The following is a 20,483-nucleotide window of genomic DNA, read 5'->3' as shown; positions in this document are numbered from 1 at the left end:
TGTATTTGCTGCTGCTGGCGTTGGCTGCGGCTGAACTATGTGTGCTACAAGCGTTGACAGTTTCCTTCGATGCTGCCGTCGCAACTGAGTTGACAGTATTGAAAATAAAACGATAGTTGATGTCCTATCTAATTTTTGCTATTCTCCTTGAAACTACTGCTTTTCATGCATTACTTTTCATAAACGATGCATCTAATACCTACAGTACACAAAACAGCTAGACAAAAAGTATGTAATCTGGCAAAGAATTACGAAATCGGTGTGAACATGAACATTAATACTAGCAAGATTTATACTGAATTGACAACAGTAAAATCACTATCTTTTGATAATCCTTATATGAAACACAAAACACTCTCACCGCAGCCACCAGAAGTCAATGTCGACATAAAGGGTTGAGGATAATTAATGGTAACGGCGACCCTCACATAAGTGGCGCAGGCCTCTCTAGGACAGGCAATATACTGCGTGGTAGCCAATTTTACAGAAGCGGACATCGCAAACACAAATGTTGCCATCAAGATGCGCTCTCGAACGCAAAGCCTTTTACCAAACACACGACAGCTACACTGAGACTATGCAAGAGTTAGTTGTCATCGTCTTCTATAGGTGGCGTTGCACGGTAACTGAAAATGGACGAAAAAGATATGAATTATAAAATGCAACTCTTAGTGCGCGTTTATTCGTTCTAGTCAAGAAAAATAAGTACAAGAATCGGCGACAGGCCTATCCAGGCCTGTTCTTCAGTGCCGAAGATACTATACTACACTATACTATACTTTACTATACTGGACTTACATGCTAACCATTTTGTGAATTTAGTATTTGTAGTTTCTCGTATGAAGAATAATCGGGTTTGTAAATAGCATTCATGTTGTACAAAACTCTTTCAAGTTTTTGGTCTTTTTACACCTTTAATCTTCCTAACTTTATATATAATTTCGTACATGTAAAATAGAAACTGTGAAAAAACGCATTTTGCAGACTGATAATTTTAATTGCATGAATTGACAATAATTTTATATTTTCTTACAGACGAAATTGAGTGTTCATAGTATAGCATATTTCCGCCACTAACCCTGCCAGATTTTGCTTCTATTTTACCCTCTTCAATGAGTCAGCTGTACGATGAACCTGGTACCGTAGACGCTCTTCTGCCGGCCAAGAACATAACAGGTAACAAAAAAAAAGTTAATTTTCCAATTATACTTTTCTTTAGCATAATTAAAAATCTGACAAGTAATGAATTCAGGTTAATATTCTTAGAAGAGACATTTGTTTTTTAGTGGGGTCTAGAACATTCAAGGTAATAATTGTAAGTTTCTAAGTCTAACGGAAAGATTTTTTCCAATCTGTGCTAAATATCAGTTGATTAGGTGCCGATATAATAATACTTTTATGGGAATAAAGTAAAGTCCCACAGCTCTTTTGAATAAATCTTCTCCCACAGGGCGGATTAATGAAATCTGCAATGCAATCCAGTAATGCGATAATAATATTGAGGGATATTCGTTGCATGGAGGTTGTATACGCTAGTGTGTTATACACCAGCTGTATAGGTTGCATTGTTCTAGCTGTATTCCGTATTTCTTATTTACGTTGTAAATTTCATGCTTGTTCTAGTAATTTTCCATGCCTAATATAATAAGATTAATCCGCGAATTAGACTAATTATTGAATTTGCGCTAATAATTATAACTGTAGCTTAACGATTACTCCTTACATGTCTAAAGTCTTCAGAACAAAAATTTGTGTCAAAATCCTGCATTACACGTGAATTTTTTGTCTTGTTTGGAAGAATATCCATTATTGTTCACGTTTTATTTTATAAGGCAGCTTGTATTCAAATATAATTACTCATTTGATTACGTCAATTTTAGTACGTTGAAGCGAAATAATTTATTCACGAAGTTTGAAGTTTGATAGAGAAATTTATTTGAGGTATCAGATTGCTTATCAGTTTTGGTGGGTGGGATTTAGATGCTACCAGTGTAGTTAAATGTGATAAATGTCTGGAGAAATTTCTTAAGAAAAAATCATTCGATAATATTTTGATTTTTTTTGTAAAAACTTCAATGATTGAATGAGTGGACGGAAAAAATTTATTTTGATTGATTGAAGGTCTACAATGGGCACAGATGAGTAGGAGTTTTATTTTATATATTTAGGATCAAAAAGTCCTAAAATTAATAACTTTCATTATCTGTTAATGGGAATGTCTCATGGTCTGCTTCCTCTGAAAGCGATGACATGAATCGCTGAAAGCTTTCTTATTAATAAAACCGTTATTAGTGAAATTATTACAAAAAAGCGTTATTATTACTGAAATTATTACTTAAAGCGTTATTATTACTGATATTATCACTGAAAGCGTTATTGAGGTGAGGCAATTGTGTATAACTTTGTAATGTTTGTGTTCCCGCTGCGTTGGAAATCCACCACAATCAGTGAGTGGAAATCCACCAAAATCGAAGGTGGAGCCGCTGAAATTTCCCTCCTACGCAACAGGCGGTGAAAACTACCGACGGAAAAGGTGAGTGGCAGGCGTCTTGTTTGCTGCTTCTCTCCGTTTTTTGTTGTTGATTTTTCCAGTTATTGTTCCGTCAATTCTTATGTTGATTCTGTATTTTTTCCGTATTTTCTTCCCGTTATTTTCCTGCTAATTTTTTTCCTAATTATTCCGTTATTTCTTTTGTTGATTTTTCAATATTTACGAAATTAATTTTAAATTACTGTGCACAGGTAAGTTCAAGATCTATTAATTATAGTCTTTGTATAAAAAGGCTTCACGTTTTTTAACATTAATTTTAAGGGCTTGGTAACCAGCTTGTTACTGGAATGTCTTGTGATGCTTTTTGCCTGCTTTGACTGCCTGCCTGCGATATTCTTCAGGCCTTCTTTAAATTGTATTTAAAATAATAACGAAGATTTTATTATTTCCGACACCAATCGAAGTTTAGAATGGACCTACAGGGAGTCAGTTACCAACAATATAATTGAAAATAATAATTCCACTGTTAAAATTTGTATTCAAATAGACCATTGAATATAAGCGTTGGTTTTTCAATTAAGTTTTCCTTGAGATTGCAGTGAAGAGGATTGTGAGGATTTTTGAGGATGAATCTCCTGGAGCGCTTATGAGGGTAGTCGGACGCTCTTGGAGATCAGCCTTACGATGAGTTTGATTGGAAAATTCAAGTTTCCCACTTATTTTCCCAAACCTACTTCGATAATTCTTATTTTCTTAGTCTATGTGCTTGAATTAAGTTGAAAAATCTTTCTAGATCGCAAGAAGTGGCTAAAATTGAAGAATTCAACCTTACTCAATAGAGCAAAAACATTTTAAATACTTTCTAAGAATTAAGTTAAATTTTCAATCGAGATAAGGCAAATAATTTTTCTGTAATTAAGATTCAATAATATTCCATGAAGAATTGGGAAAAATTTACTTATGTTTCGTACTGAAAAACTCGCGTATGCCACGTGCGATCGACCGTGAAATGCTCCGCATTCGAATGAAACAGTGAGGGAGAGGGTAGCTTGGTAGCCCTTGTTTCTCGTTTGAGCTTGGATGACATTACGAAGGGTGAACTGATGTACAACCACTGACGATAACAGAACTGAGCATAAAACCGCTATCTCGCGATCAATGGTGCTTGAAAAAAGAGTGTTACCAGCACAGAAATCCGGTTAACAACGATGAAGACAGCGAGGGTTAAGTTCATGTTAGCCATACGATTTCATCAGTCGCCGCTACAAGCGTGCCAATATTTAACGAACAGACTGCACAGCCATGTATTTAGTTAGAGCAAACTTCTGTCAGACTTGAACAGACTTCTCAGTGTCAGTGGCTATCAACTTTCCTGATTCAGCACACACTATCTCATCCTCCTCGGCCGGGGACAGCTCCCCTCTGTTGGCCGTAACCTCACCCTTGACAGCTCTATGCGTTGCCTGTCAATTAATTTGATTCATTACCCTTTTCGTGAATTTATGTGATCCATGGTCCTTTTAATGTGATCCTTTACCGCCTTATTTTATCGCGTAGGAGCGGTATGCTCAAACTGTATTACTTAGATCGTAAATCATGCGGTGGCCGTGAATTCTACGTCATCGTACGCAGCAAGATCTGTTTAGACTCTGGTTCATGAGTTCAAATGAGCTTATGATACCGTGAATATTTTTTGAGGATTAAAGCATAAATATTCTGACTTTTCATGATTGCTACCTGACTTGTAAGTTCAACAGGCGCCATACAATCAATAGGAATGAAGTGCGCAGCTGCAGCTGATGTGAATGCTGTAGTGAAGTGAATGGGAACTTATGGTGAGTGTGGTATTCATTGTCATAAATGATTGTCAAATGCAGAGTGTGGTATTGATTGTCATGTGCTGAGTGTTGTATTGATTGTCGGAACGAGGTTCGGTGATGGGGTTTCCCTGGTGTCCAAACCTGGTTTCTGTATTTCACAATTCTTTTGACTTCTTGTCTACAGGGAGTGGTATCTAATAATTCACCTAAATAGTTTAAGGAATAGAGGTTCTCTGTGGTTTCTTTTATCTATCATTTAGCTTTGTTTTTTTCTATCGATATTTTGTTTGGGTATTTTTCGACCATTGAATAGCACGAATTTCCCAGAGCCCTCTCCTCCAATGCAGCCAGTGTGAGTATATGAAACATTTACGTTAAAATTACTTTTTCACACATGAAATATTTCGGATTGTCAGTAAAAACGACTCCGTAGATCAATAACAAATTTTAATAGTAGTAGCATTTATTGAAAACTTAAAGCTATTTCGATAAAATTAACGCTATCAAAGATATCAATCATTGAATTACTGATATCTCTAAATAATTAATATTTTCAAATGATTGATATCTTAAAATGATTGACATCTTAAAATGAGTGATACCTTGAAATAATTGTTATCTTGAAATGATTGATATTTTTCAATGATTGTTACCCTGAAATGATTGACATCTTAAAATGAGTGATACCTTGAAATAATTGTTATCTTGAAATGATTGATATTTTAAACGATTGATATGTTTAATTAATCTATGATAATGATACAGGTTAGGGAAGTGGAGGCTGGTGCTGGCACAATGGCGTCTGCTGGTGGTGCTGCTGACGCCGCTGTTGCTGCTGCCGCTGCTCATCGTGGTCGGCACTCCAGTGCGTATATGTCCTCTGGCGTTGTCGGTAAAAAATATAATTTGGCTGATTTTTTCCTTTTGGTACACTAATTTAGTTGCAGTCAACTCTTCAACTGAACAGTGTATGTTTTTGCCACGAGGTGCTATAACTTTTCGTAATTTTGTCTGAATTTTCCATGAGCCGATTTTTGCCCATTTTCATCATCACTCCAACCATCTTGCCAGCGTCGATGCTCCAACTCTCGTGATACTCCATGCACCAAAACTCACATCCTTATTAATCTACTCCAGTGCAAAGCATGCCACGCATGTGAATCATTGACAAGATCTCCCCATGACCCACTACGCTACTACACCCGAAGTATTACACACACTGCTCCACCACGCCCCACGTGTTACATCCACTGCTCCACCACGCCCCACGTGTTACATCCACTGCTCCACCACGCCCCACGTGATCCACTCACTCTGATCCACCACGCCCCACGTTTTTTCCCTCACTCTGCCTAACTACGCCCCACACATTTACCCACTGCCCCACTACACCCCACGCATTTGACCCACTCACTCACCCCCAGGAGGCACGGGCGGGCTACGTCATGCTACTGACCAGCATTTACTGGATGACGGAGGCGCTGCCGCTGGCGGTGACAGCCCTCATCCCTGCAGGTCTCCTGCCCCTGATGAAGGTGTTGTCTAGCAAGGACGTGTGCATGGTCTACATGACACACTCCAACATGACGCTCTTCTGTGGCATCGTCATGGCGCTCGCCGTCGAGCATTGCCGAGCGCATGAGCGCATTGCGCTCTGCGTCATCCTTAAGATTGGTGCGTAATTTACGTATGACATTTAGGACAAGTATTGCACTAATTTACGTAGGACAGGTATTGCACTAATTCACGTAGGACAGGTATTGCACTAATTTACGTATGACAAGTATTGGACTTAAGTTTAGGAGTTAAATTGAAGGTAAAATTCAGAGTTAAAACTTGATCAACGTTTTACTTTAGCAGCATTCAGTTTTTTTATTTAAAGTTCCTGCTCTTTAAACATTGATTATCTCACAACAAGTTCATGTTCCAACTATTTAATGTAACTTCAAAGATTTTTACGAGGGTTTTAACTATGCGTTAGCTTACCTCAAAAGCATCAGCTTAACCATACATTAATTAGTTTTAACCATAAACCATCTTGTTGTAGCCTGCTACTATGCTGTTTCTCTACAACATTGAGTCGAATAATGTCACTGTTGTTGAGAGAATCATTGTAAATTTTGCAGGTCACAGCCCCAGACGCCTCATGGTCGGCTTCATAGCGACGACCATGTTGCTTTCCATGTGGATCTCCAACACAGCTGCTACGGCCCTCATGATCCCCATAGTGGACGCCATGATAATCGAACTTAAAGTAATTAGCTTTTGCGTATTTTGAACCAAATGCCATTTAGGATTAAAAGCAATATAAAATAATAATATTAAATAATAGAGCCATCGGGTAATCGGAGCAAATCCAAACCCTCTGAAACAAATATCTTCTCGCATTGTTCATTAGGTCTTGTTGGACGAAACTTATAGGGACCTGTCGCTTATAGTTACCAGTATCGGTGAGTTCCGATCAAGTGGTATCGACTGCATGTTGAGGCGGCACATCAGCCCTTACCTCGATCCATTTTCTTCCATATTACTCGTACATCTCGGATATCTTAATCACATGTCTCCTCTGTTATTATTATACTCTAAGTAGGTCTAACTTACCCGCTTATTATTTTTCGCCCACCCGTCACCTCTCGCTTCACTTGCAGAAGTCATCGACGCGTTTGTCCCGAAAGCCCGCCAGACCGAAGGTGGCCATGCCGGAGGTCGCAAGCACTGTGGAGCTACAAGATCATTTCCCAACCTCGCCCTCAGCAGACGACCTTCCCGAGATTTGCATGTAAATCCTCTAAATTTCGTATTTCTATGATTTTTAATTTCACAAAGCAGACAGATGTACAAAATAGGAAGGGCTAATAGTGCAAGGTTGTACAATGTACAAGGTTTGATACAAGTTTTACATTGTACATTAGTCCAAGGTTTTATATAGTTTTTACGTAAAGTTAGGATGGATTACGTACCGAAATTCACGTACAGTCATAAGTTATTAGTTCTCATTTAACTGATATTCAAATGAGGCCGTAAATTTGAGCCTACCGCAACCTAGCGTGTTACCCTGTGCAGCGACATGGAGAGGCGCCCGAGTTTCGTGGAGATCGAGACAATATCGCCGGAGTTCTCGCAGCTACGCAACACTTGCCTCATCGCCACGGCCGCCGCGGCCAACATCGGGGGCATCGGCACCCTTACTGGCACCGTGCCCAACATCGTGCTTGCGGGCTTCCTCAGCAAGTGGGTGTCTGGGTGATGTAGGTGCTGGGTGATGTAGGTGCTGGGTGATGTAGGTGCTGGGTGATGTAGGTGCTGGGTGATGTAGGTGCTGGGTGATGTAGGTGCTGGGTGAAGTAGGTTCTGGGTGATGTAGGTGCTGGGTAATGTAGGTGATGGGTGATGTAGGTGCTGGGTGATGTAGGTGCTGGGTGATGTAGGTGCTGGGTGATGTAGGTGCTGGGTGATGCAGGTGCTGGGTGTTTGGGTGATGGCTATTTTGTCTTTGTGCATCTTGCGTTTAATTAATTTATATATTAAACAAAGAATTGGGACATCGTTTCCGCTTCCCTCCTCTTTTTAAAGTGGTCACAGTATTTAAATATCTGAAAATAATTTTTAAATTACTGTCATCACTTATTATTATATGTTCGAGCAAGAACATCTGCCGCTACGCGGCCGCTGCCCGAAGTCACATATTGGCGCTTGATCTTGTGAAGTTTTCTTGTTTGTGAACGCGTGCGTATGGGCGGATGTGCAATAATAGCTTAATGTATGGCCCCGACGCTATTATCGCATAGGCAACGCGCCAAACATCGTCACGTACGTAGCGGGGATATACAAGAGGTTTGTGCGTAGTGAGCGAGAGTGAATTTTTAACTCGGGGAAAGGCGATAAGTCACGGCCCATCAAAGAGGCCTAGCTTGGCTGAAGACTCGGGCCTTCCTTCAAGCTGAGAATAGAACCAAACTGATAAATAATGGTTGACTCGAAGTGCACACAGAAATCATGAATGCGAATTTATTTTGTTAATTTGTGTAAAATTCTCCTGTTATTGTGTGACACATTTTTTCTAAGCGAAGCAAATTTTATGGAAATGTAGATATAGTTTTTACATATAAAATATATATTTTCTACTATTATAAGTTACTGGTTAATAAATTTTTGATGTTATTTTACTGTTTTTGGCCGAGTTACAACTAATGTTAGATGTGGTATTGATGAAGTTATTTGCCGAGACCATTTGATGATTAAAGCATACTGTTTTTATTTTAATTTGATGACAACTGATCTTGTTCAAGCGATCGTGACGAGGAAGGTGGTTCAATTGGCGGTTACAAACTCTAATATGCTTTTGAACGTAGCAGTAAACTGCAAGTATCTTTGTTGAACGTTAGTGAATGCCTTGTAAGTCTTAATTAATGTTAATATAGACGGAATTAGATCACTAATGTTGAATTAAATCTTAGATTTTATCACTTAATAGTCATAAAGATGAATCGAGAATTGAGTATATATTTGTCACAATGTTGAATGTTGCATCGGCAGTTCGTACGGTCCTAAGACAGGCCTGAACTACGCAACGTGGATGCTCTTCTCCGTGCCAACGATGTTGCTGTGCACATTGCTCGTGGGCATCGCTATGGTCTTCAACACTCTCGACTTGAGGAAGACGGTTAACAGGTCAGTGCTGTGCTCGTGATTTAATTCGTACGCGAACTGAATAAGTTGATTTGGAGATAAAAATTGGGGTATAAGAGTTGTGTACAGTTTTTTGAGGTTCATGTTGCACAAATTGCACATTAATGTCGAATTACTCAACCAATTTTTCGATTTATTTCTTTATTTTCTATATAATTTGCAAACACAATGCAACTTGTCAAGGAAAATTTAGGTTACAGAAAATATTAAATTTCCAATCTAATTTGTTAGTAATTGTTAATGAAAAAAATTAACAATTCTCAATGAAAATTGCTAGCGAAATTCTCAGGTACAGAACATGTAAGATTTTCAATGAAACTTAGCAGACAAATTTTTCAATGACAAAGTATTCAAAATTCTCAATGAATCTTATCAACTAAATACTCGGTGCCAAAATGTAAAAATCGCGACTAAAACTAATCAGAAAATTTTAATCGACAAAAAAGTGTCTATTCTCAATGAAAACTATCCGCAAAATTCCAATACTCTCAATGAAAATTATCCGCGAAATTCCCCCAAAAAATTTAAATTAACACCGAAACTTATCTGCAAAATAAGCAAAAAAAAAACTCGTGGACAGATTCCGTGAGCGGCGGTGGGGTTCGCACCACACGTACAGCACGGGCGACGGCACGGTGACTACGAGCAGCACGAGTCGTGCTCGTAGCGCGGCCGTACGCGATATTCTCGTGCTACGATACAACGCCCTCGGCCGCGTCAGCTTCCATGAGAAGGCCGTCATCGCGGTGTTCGCGGCCCTCATCGTCATGTGGTTTATGCGCTCCCCTGAGTTCATCCCGGGATGGGGGCAGCTCTTCGATGTTGACGGAGTCCCGTGAGTAGATTTTTTTCAGTATTTGTTGTCAAAACGTTACTTCTTTTGTATAATTTATTGCGAAAATGGCCTTACGAAGGAACTTTCTATCGTTTTGGACTTGTTCATTTAATATTTTAAAGATATTTGTCTTATGTTTTGCACAAAATTATTTAAAGCTTCATTTCAAATATATTTTTTAACCATAGAAAATTAAATATTTGTACCTATTTCCATGCCTTGCCATGGCCGCGCAGGATGGTGAGTAGCGCCACTCCCGCGCTGGTGGCCGTCGTGCTGCTCTTCATCATCCCTGCTAAACCCTCGGCTCTGATGAGTGGCCAGCACGACCCTGATGGTGAGTGGCCAACACGACCCTGATGGTGAGTGGCCGAGGCAACCCTGATAGTGAGTGGCCATCACGACCCTGATGGTGAGTGGCCAACAAGACCCTGATGGTGAGTGGCAGGCACGACCCTGATGGTGAGTGGCAGGCACGACCCTGATGGTGAGTGGCCAACACGACCCTGATGGTGAGTGGCAGGCACGACCTTGATGGAGAGTGGCCAACACGACCCTGATGGTGTGTGGCCAACACGACCCTGATGGTGAGTGGCCAACACGACCCTGATGATGAGTGGCCAACACGACCCTGATGGTGAGTGGCCAACAAGACCCTGATGGTGAGTGGCAGGCACGACCCTGATGGTGAGTGGCAGGCACGACCCTGATGGTGAGTGGCCAACACGACCCTGATGGTGAGTGGCAGGCACGACCCTGATGGTGAGTGGCCATCACGACCCTGATGGTGAGTGGCCATCACGACCCTGATGGTGAGTGGCCGACACGACCCTGATGGTGAGTGCCATGATGGTTAGTGACCATAATGGAGGGACAGCAGGCTGAAGTGAGATCATTTAGCATTTAAAATTAAATTGTGAAAATGTTATTCAAAAATAAATATATTTTCATACAAAATTTCTGTTAAAAAAGTATTACAAAATCTTAATGATAACCTCTCACCGTATGCCGTCGCAGAGGCTCGCATTCGTAAGTGAAGAAACTGTATTTCATTACTCTGTCTACTACATTGTACTTCATCTCACGTACACTTACTTTACATCACCTCCTCGCACCATTTGTGCTCATCATTATCTCCTCACTACAGTGATAACATCATCACCTCCTCACTACAGTGATGATATCTCACCCTTATATCTCACCCTTATATCTCACCCTTATATCTCACCCTTATATCTCATCCTTATATCTCACCCTTATATCTCACCCTTATATCTCTCCCATATATCTCACCCTTATATCTCACCCTTATATCTCACCCTTATATCTCACCCTTATAAATCTCCATACGTTAGATCTATGGGCAGGCATTTACCCAGCACAAGGCCTGTAAAATGACTCTAAAGATGCACTTCATTTACAAAGACTTCTTTGATCAAGCATCAAATTGGACGTAAGCCAAACGTCGTCTCATTTCCGACCAAACTTTCAATGCGATGCAAGTCTACCAATGTGATGCAATTTTACCAATGTGATGCAATTCTACCAATGTGATGCAATTCCGTTTCAGGACAGAAAGAGACAGTTCTTTTGTTTATACAAGGAGCGGTTAATATTATTTATATTCTCATATAAATTCAACTATTCATGAATCACATACTCATAACTCGTTCAGGTTTAACAAATTCATCGAGATGTTGGTGGTTTGCACTTAGGCTGTCGACAGTCTAAGTAATTGCTCAATGTAAGAGCATATGCAAGTACGTGATACATATTAAACTCTAGATATGTATTGCACTCGATGAGGTCATCGTAGTAATTATGATCGAAATATACAGACGACCATAACAAAACGTACAATCTTTCTCTCATCGCCTAAAGAAATAGTACAAGTCTTGTTCGCTCGAATGTACTACGATCAACAGATCACCGATTAATTGCTATTTAATAAAAATTTTCACCTTCTGCAAGCCAACTTAGGAGTTTTAATTTACACAACCTCCGACTCAAGTTTCTGAAGCTCTTATACGTGAAGTTGCCCAATTAATTTATTTAAAATTTGGTTGATGAAAATAGTAGGAAGAAATTTAAAGAAGCGATGGAATAAGTATTGGGCTAACTGATGGCTAAAATTGCAAAATATTTGATAATTTCGTGACAGATTATTCTCTTATTTTAACCAAATTTTGATGACAGCGTTTTGCAGAAGAGCTGTTCAGTTTGTCAGCCGTCACTGCATTTTTTCGTATATCATCTTCCTCTGCTGTATGTCTTCATATTAACACTCGTGATCCATTCTGTAGTGCACATTTAGACGTGCGGAAAAAATGCTGCGTTTATACATTTAGTATACACTTTGTTCGTAATATTTCAACAAACTTAAATACTTTATAACATGATCATGATCTGAAATTTAATCTGTACATCTGAAATAGAACAAATTATTCTTGTGCGTCATTGGCCCTATGGCGCAATGGTAGCGCGTCTGACTCCAGATCAGAAGGTTGGGTGTTCGAGTCACTCTGGGGTCATGCTCGGTTTTATTGCCATCTAATCAGTGCGTAATTGATAACATCGGCATCTTGATTAGACATCATAATTAAGCAGGAAATACAGCAAGGTCTTAATCACCGTACGTTGTGCGCGTGACCCAGAATAAGAACCAAATAAATATTTTTAAATAAGAACGTAAGCTCTTCACTGCTTTTATAACAGCGGCAGCATCGATGTCAGCGAGCTAGACGCGCTTGAAGGGAACTTCAAAACATTACTATATTTATTAGAGCCACTTTTTAAGGGGGTATAGCTTTAGTAAAATAATTTTAGACTTGAGTTCTAAATTAGTCTGACAAACTCTCAAATAAATTATAGCACATAAAAATGATAGTTATTTGTTCTGATTGTAACGGCCAGCTCGCAATTAAATGAATTAAATAACATGGCCCTCTCATTTCATTTTACGAAAATAGAAAAAATTCAAAATTCAGTACCAATTTAACAAACATAAACTATTAACATTCATTCAAGAGAGTCAGGATTCCGTATTGTCTTGTGAATATAAAATGAAAGAAATTACATCAGAATAACGTTTGATTTGAATAAAGTAATCGATAACATCGATAAATGTGTGTGGCTATGAGGTCGTCGTTCTTTAGCACCCGTAACGCTGACGCCACGTGTCCCCGTGGACCTCATCACCGAACGCTCTTCATCACGACAGTTTGCCTCAACTTCCTGACGACATCGAATCTTCGTGCGCGTTGCTTTCACGGCGTAGCGCTGCATCTTGCGGCGTATCGTTACAATTGCTGCGTATCATAGAATTTACAGCGTATCGTTGAATTTGTGGTATATCGTAAAATTTTCGTCCCGTCGTTACATTTGCAGCACATATTGTTGTACCAGCGACTTATCATTTTGTTTGCTGCGCACCATTCAATTTGCGGCGTATCGTTACATATGCAGCGTATTTTTGTACCTGCTTCTTACCGTACGTTGTATTCGCTGCGTTTCATTCAGATTCCGGCGTTTCGTTGTATTTGCGGCGAGTCGGTGAATTGCCGGCGTAATTGTAATCGCGCCGATGAGCCGCGGCGCCGACGCGTAATGGCTGCGCCAAACACTGCTTGTGATTGCCGACTGTCTGTTTTTTTTCGTGGGTCTCTTGTGGTCTTGTTTGCCCTCCTCGCGGGGGCAGATTTGCCTGCTCTTGACATGTGTTTGTTCCGCAGTTTTAATGCCGACTTTAATTCTTTGACTCCAGCATTCGTCCGCCGTGTGAGTGGCTTTGTTCATTTCATTGACATGAAGCAGCACATTTTTGTAGTCACATGTTACATTATTAGATGTTAATTTTACATGCAACAACACATTTTCTTTATTTTATAATACAATATCAAATGATACAGTGACTGTCGACATCACATTTTCGCGTAACCATATGTCAAATTATCAGCCGTTATTTGACAAGCAACAACATTTGGCCTTAATAAGGATGTTTAATTGACATGCAGCATACATGTCATTCAAACATCCTGTTGCATGCATGTTCGCAATATACATCGACAGATGCCTAGCATTTGTTCATAATATAATAAACAAAATGACCGGCAGGCGGGTTGCTGACCTGGAAGGCGGTTCAGGAACGCATGCCGTGGCAGGTTCTGCTGATCATGGGGGGCGGTTTCGCCCTGGCGGCGGGGGCGAAGGAGTCAGGGCTGTCAGCGTGGATAGGCAACAGCCTCAAGGTTATCGCCAGCGTCCCCAGCGCGGTGAGGGTTGTTGTGACTCAATACAATGCTTGTGAAACTCATATCAATGATGATAAACTGCTTATGAGCGAATTAGTATTTAATTATTTATTAATAAGGATTGTTGGGCCGCCTTAAGGATTGTTGTGACTCAATACAATACATGTGAAATTTATATCAATGAAGGTAAACTGATGATGAGCGAATCAGTATTTAATTATTTACTAAGAAGGATTGTTGGACCGCCTTAAGGATTGCTGTGCCTCAATACAATCTATGTGAAATTTATTTCAACGAAGATAAATTGAAGACGAGCGAATTAGTATTTCATTATTTATCTAGAATATTATCTAGCTCACCGAAGTATTAAAAATTTATTGATAATATAATTATAACACAATAATGGAATTTGATCATCACCACGCACGTTATGAGTATTCACTAATGACGTGCTGAACTCGATTTAATGACGTGCTGAACTCTATTTAATGACGTGCTGAACTCTATTTAATGACGTGCTGAACTTTATTTAATGAATAATATAATAATGCTGAATGATAATATTAATATAATAATATTGACGTGCTGATCACTCATGACGTGTTGCTGACAGACGGCCGTGTTCCTCATGGCGCTCATGACGACCATCATGACGACGCTCATGTCCAACACCGCCGTCATCGCCATCCTCCTGCCCATCCTTAAGGAAGTGGTGAGCTGACGAGGACCTGAGGTCATGACGTGTCTGCCATGAAGTCATGACGTGCCTGCCATGAGGTGATGACGTGTCTGCCATGAGGTCATGACGTGGTGCCTGCCATGAGGTCATGACGTGGTGCCTGCCATGAGGTCATGACGTGCCTGCCATGAGGTCATGACGTGTCTGCCATGAGGTCATGACGTGGCTGCCATGAGGTCATGACGTGTCTGCCATGAGGTCATGACGTGGCTGCCATGAGGTCATGACGTGTCTGCCATGACATGTCTGCCATGACGTGTCTGTATATGACAAAACCAACACTCAGAACAACACTCGAGAACACTCTGTGAACTAAACACTGTCAAAGGAACACAGTTATGGAGAACACTCTTAAACTTGAACCCGAGTTCCCTGTGCAATAAATGAATAGAAGTCATGAATGTGTGATGCGCCACAAATAAATGGACCACCCACAAGGTCCATTCACAAGGTGTGACAAGTCATTGATTACAAATGTACGGAACTTAAGTTTTCTAATGTACGTATGTAAATGAATCCAGTCACGAATGGATGACGGGCTCCGAATGCATGGAAATGAACACGTCCCGAATGCATGACAGACCTCGAATGTATGGTAATTAATACGTAAAGAATGTATGACAAGCCGAGAATGTATGACAGGCCTCGAATGTATCGAATGTATGGAAATCCGAGAATATGTGGCAGGCCACGAATGTATGGCAATGAATACGTAAAGAATGTATAACAAGCCGAACTGTATGACAGGCCGTGATCCTGGAGGTGAACCCGCTGTACCTGATGATCCCTGCGACGCTGAGCGCGTCCTTCGCCTTCATGTTGCCCGTCGCCACGCCTCCTAACGCCCTCGTCTACGCCGCTGGATCCTTCAAGACCGCCGATATGGTCAGATCTTTTAACTAATCATGTGTCGTTTAAAGAAAAACCGGACTTATTATCTGCCTAAATATCTGGCTTTTATATGTAAAGGTAATTATAAATAAAAAAAATTATTAGCATAATGAAAATTTAAATCGGTATTCTATCCAAATTTTTTAAAGATCTAAATATATTTTTTTCTGATGGCCCAAGCTAAGGTAAAGAGGAAGTATTTATCTAGAATTATCAACAAAATAAATATTCACATAAGTTATTACAAAAAATATAGTAAAATTTTGTGAGCTTCAAGTCATTCATTAATGATAACTAAAGTTGAAGTTACGGTTTCGTATTAAAGAAACATTACCGTAAATGAAAAATTCAATACTACAAGTTATCAAAAATTTAGTTAGGCTTATTATGGGTATGGCAATTGATAATATAATAAAACTAAAATTAGTTTGAGGCCACTTTGCGTGTGCCATAGAGACCGACGACTTGGCCATATTATTATGATTTGGCCATTTTACGGCCAGATATGTCCGTAATGCATTATGGGCCGAATGTTCGTCCATGCTTCAGCTGGAGTTTGAACGAACTACAAACATATTCATCAAAATCAACTCAAATTTATGTACATTTATTGGAAGCTTTTCTCAAAAGAATTTTTCACGCTTAATTGCCTTAACTGCCTATTAATATTATAGATACCTAATTGTCGATGATATTTTAGTTCCTAATCATGCCGGTAAAAAAAATTTTCCTTCGAATCATCTTCAATGTTGATTCGTATCAATAGCATAATAGCATAATTACCTTTTTACTGTGCAGGCAAAGATCGGGTTCGTGCTGAACGTGCTGTGCATGCTGGTGCTGATGCTGGTCACCAACACGCTCGGTGACCTCATGTTCGACTTCTCGGTGGTGCCTTCTTGGGCGAACACAACGGCCGCGCCGTGACCGAATTCTTTGTAGTGTTCCTTTTATACATTATGTAAAATTGAATTTATCGTAAAATTTGTAATACAAAAATGTAATGAGCATAGCATGTGTACATGAGTACAGAGTATAGTGGTTCAGTGGATAGATACATTGAGGTAATGATAGAATTGTTCGATGGCTATGATACTGTGTTGCAATCACGTAATGTTTCATGGTATGGTGATACACTGTATTACGGTCTAATAATTCAATAAATCAGTGTTTCAATGGATGCAGTGCTGATATAGCGTAATATTTTGATGCCTCAGTGATACACTGTAATATGGTTCAATGATTCAATATATCACTGTAGCAGAGAAACTGTGTTTCATTGCTCGTGGCGACGCAGTGGTAAGGTTTTATCTATTCAGATAAAAAAAATTGTTTTATGTATTTTTCAGACATTTCCAGTCGTTAATGCTGGGCATAACAGTAGTCCTAGTAGAATAAATTTTACTGGTCTTATTACTTTGAATGTTCAGGATGTTGTACAAAGTCATGAGATTTGTAATGAAGTTCTAATTTTTTTTAATTCGTTCTTAATGTTATTATAACCTGATACCGTCATTACCTATATTTAGCTACTATAAAGTTGGCCGGGAAAATGCCAGTTATGTGAGCTACTTGCAGCCTACAATATTTTCATGTTCAACTTTGTTAGTTTAGATTTGGTAATTCGCGGACGGTCGTGGCATGACGGCCATTTTGAGATTTTATGCGCTACGTAAAATCATTCCAAGATTTTTTTTTCAATCCGGTCAAATTTACTTTTTGTATTCAATAGGAGTGAAAAGATGGCTTAACACTTCTAATTACTTGTTCCAAGATATTAAAAACGTTTTACTATTTATAATGACTGTTTTGTATACTCTGATGATGCTATATTGTATTAATATCGTTTTACCATCTGAGGATTTCTTCACCAGCGTTGATAGGGCGATGTAGTAGAGTTGTGAAATTTATAAAAAAATAATAAACGATTTTATAAACGAATATCGATCGAAAATTGTCTTGAACTTTTCAAGAAGGTTTCCACTATTATTGTAGCATTGCTGGTTCCGGGTGTCGTTAGGCGTAGATTTGGAAAGATTGCACCTGCAATTAGAGGGCAAAATTTTTTTGACTCATTTTTTTAATTAATTGCCGTGAAACTAATAAATTGTGACTAGAAAGAATATTGGAATCTCTGTGATTTACTTGAGCATGTTTTTTATACAATAGACCCAATACCCTTGAGGCGCAACACTAAATCTATAACGCGGATTAATTTAGGTTCTGTCTCAATATTGTTATACGCTGACTGTGTTGAATGGCCTACTACTTCTCTGTGTTGGGACAGCTTCTGGGCTGCCACATCATATTATACCAATTGTATAATTCTAGTACACATAATTGATTTTACTCGATTACTTTTTAAAACATTGCTGATATCCATAAATTGTTATCATTATGGCCTTCATCGTACCGTTGATGCCGTCTTCTGCAATCGCCGTCCAGCGTCTATTTAATATTTGGAAAAATGAGGAGTCAGGTGGAGTCTAAAATTTTCTGGAAGGAATAATATATAATATCAGAACTGTGATTAATAACATGTCATGTTATTCGAAGGTGAGACCCTGTTTCCGTCTTGCTCTCTCTGTTGTAATTTTGTTTGTATCACTTGGTCCCTGTCGATGAGCTTCCAACTCGGTTATAATTAACGTCCAATAACATTTGGTTTTGTATTCATGAATGTTGTTTATACGAAACAATTTCCAGCTCTGTTGTTTTTGGTCTTGTCTTCATCAATGTTGTTTATAAAATTTCCAGCCCGGTGGTTGAAATTGTTCGTTGTTTTTTAACGTGCATTTTAGCAGCAGGTTATCTCAATAAATGGGATAAAATTTTTGAAAAAGTCATCTTCTAAATATCACCGTATATATGTAAAATGGATGCTCGCTTCTATATAACAGCTCATTCTTGTTACCATATGTACACTGAAATAAATAGACGATGCAATTTGAAGAATCTAGTCTGACCACGTAATTATGCCTTATATTGTAAAATGTTTTTAGAAAAAAATTCCGTCACGATAAAATCAGAGGAATAGTACTTTTCCAGTTAGAAAGATTACTGTGCAAAGACAATTACCTGACTGTAATTGTCTGAATGGAAGGAATTAGATGATAAAATACCTTGCTGCTAAATGTTAATTTTTTCAGTACTAATATCTGTTGAATGCTTTATTTTTGTGCCGTAATGGTACGAAACATGAACTTCATATGAGGGACGGTAGTGAAGCAGTGACGTGCGGTACCTGCAGCTAATAAATCTCCTTAACGACGCATGCAAGGAACAGAATTAGGCAATCAACTGTATAAATAATGCTTATAACTAGGGGCTGAATTTGGCAATCTAGCGCCTAAATAATGCCTACAAGGAGATACTGATGCATGCGGTCTCAATAATTACTCGTTGATAAGGTGAATTGCGCGTCGACGAAGCGTAAATTTGTTCTCTTCTAATTGAATGTGACTGTACCTTTCTTAGAAGAAAAATATTGAGTTTTGGTGAATGGTAGCATATTGCCGTTTATATTATCATTATATTATTTTAAATAAAATAAATTTCACTTGTAATTTTCGATGAAGGGCGCAGAGGAATTCGAACAAAAGTAATTCGAACAGATGAAATAATGTATTTTTTCTTAACTATTCGACCCATTATGAGCAAAATAACATAAGTCGAGTCATTTACGCCTGTTTTCCTTTAAGTAGTTTAAAACCTTTTATCGAGGTCGAATTAAAGTTGATATCTGTTGGCGCGATCAAAATTTACCATTCGTTCAGGAACTTTAAGTTGTAAAAAAACTTCGCATGAGAATATGCCGTCACTGATTTTAATAACTCTAGAAATATGAAATAGAAATGACAATCCGAAATATCATTACTTAAATTATGCCTACTGTCCCGAACATGATTATAAATTGTATGATATTGCCAAGTGAGCAATAACTGTATGATATTGCCTAGTGAGCAATAACTGTATGATATTGCCAAGTGCGCAATAACTGTATGCTATTGCTGTTTGAGCAATGATAACATTCTATACTTTTTTAAACATGTTGTGTATTGTTCGCTGTAAATGCAGTTTATCTATTCTGAGGTTCAGCTTCTGCATTGTTAATTGCAACTTCATCTGTTGTGCAATTTTTTTGGGACCGAGAACTCTTGAATTATCTTTGTATTATGTACGTCGACCACAAAACGGCTTGATAAAGTTATTTTTGAATAATGTTTATTGTTTTAATACCTTTGAAAATCGGTAGACAAAATATGATGATTGATAAAATTAATCATTGTCTATAATCACATGAATCTAGTATCGCTGCCCGCTTTTCAGCAGCCGCGTTTACAAATAGTAAAGGTTTATCGTTCCTATGATTTTAACCCCAATAAAATCTTTCATTCTATGTAACGGGGCAACGGTTACATAGTTTTTTTTCCATCTCTCTCATTGCAGCCTAGGGCGACGATATCTTCGACAGTCCTCCAAAAAATACGCACTGTGCCGACAATGAAAAAAAAACAAAGACTATACTACTTATGCTGTTGAATGATATTGATTGGTGCATTTGTGTGTAGAGTTCCAGCCAAGCTACACTCTTGCTGATGCTGCGTCATTTGACACTGTCTATCACTGCAATGTTTAACTTTGTTCTCAGCTTACCTACTGGACCCAGCGGCTCTCTTGGAAGTTAAGTTCCTTGTAAACTTGTCCAGTCTGCAGGACGCAAAAGTACTGCAGTGTAACAAGTGCTACTAGCAACTGTAGTTACAAT

General features: G+C 38.8%; 1 protein-coding gene and 1 non-coding gene across 3 annotated transcripts; both read left to right on the top strand.

Moving 5' to 3' along the window:
* The first annotated feature begins 1,035 nt into the window (after positions 1-1,035).
* Positions 1,036-19,938, top strand: LOC108672347 (solute carrier family 13 member 5). Of its 2 annotated transcripts, XM_018159993.2 has the most exons (14): positions 1,036-1,176; positions 2,449-2,533; positions 5,077-5,176; positions 5,736-5,985; positions 6,438-6,565; positions 6,960-7,090; positions 7,375-7,542; positions 8,848-8,982; positions 9,581-9,835; positions 10,072-10,172; positions 13,949-14,106; positions 14,699-14,797; positions 15,572-15,709; positions 16,514-19,938. In XM_018159993.2, exons 1-14 carry the CDS (start codon positions 1,113-1,115, stop codon positions 16,640-16,642), a joined length of 1,941 nt encoding a protein of 646 aa, XP_018015482.1. In that variant the 5' UTR covers positions 1,036-1,112; the 3' UTR covers positions 16,643-19,938. The 2 variants fall into 2 exon arrangements, with proteins under 2 accessions (XP_018015482.1, XP_018015483.1); XM_018159994.2 differs by lacking the exons at positions 1,036-1,176; positions 2,449-2,533 and adding an exon at positions 4,473-4,663.
* On the top strand, positions 12,295-12,366 carry Trnaw-cca. The gene has a single exon. It is a non-coding gene; the product is annotated as a tRNA-Trp (tRNA).
* Positions 19,939-20,483: the final 545 nt, after the last annotated feature.

Source organism: Hyalella azteca, unplaced genomic scaffold (assembly GCF_000764305.2).
Source record: "Hyalella azteca isolate HAZT.00-mixed unplaced genomic scaffold, Hazt_2.0.2 contig8139, whole genome shotgun sequence".
Classification (NCBI taxonomy): Eukaryota; Metazoa; Arthropoda; class Malacostraca; order Amphipoda; family Hyalellidae; genus Hyalella; species Hyalella azteca.
This window is presented reverse-complemented; position numbering and strand designations above follow the sequence as displayed.

Excerpts from the sequence above, each read along its gene's own strand:
- LOC108672347 (XM_018159993.2), top strand. The coding sequence starts at position 1,113 with ATGAGTCAGCTGTACGATGAACCTGGTACCGTAGACGCTCTTCTGCCG. Across the intron at positions 8,983-9,580 it reads TTGAGGAAGACGGTTAACAG|ATTCCGTGAGCGGCGGTGGG; the intron begins GTCAGTGCTGTG and ends ACTCGTGGACAG. Across the intron at positions 15,710-16,513 it reads CCTTCAAGACCGCCGATATG|GCAAAGATCGGGTTCGTGCT; the intron begins GTCAGATCTTTT and ends TTTACTGTGCAG.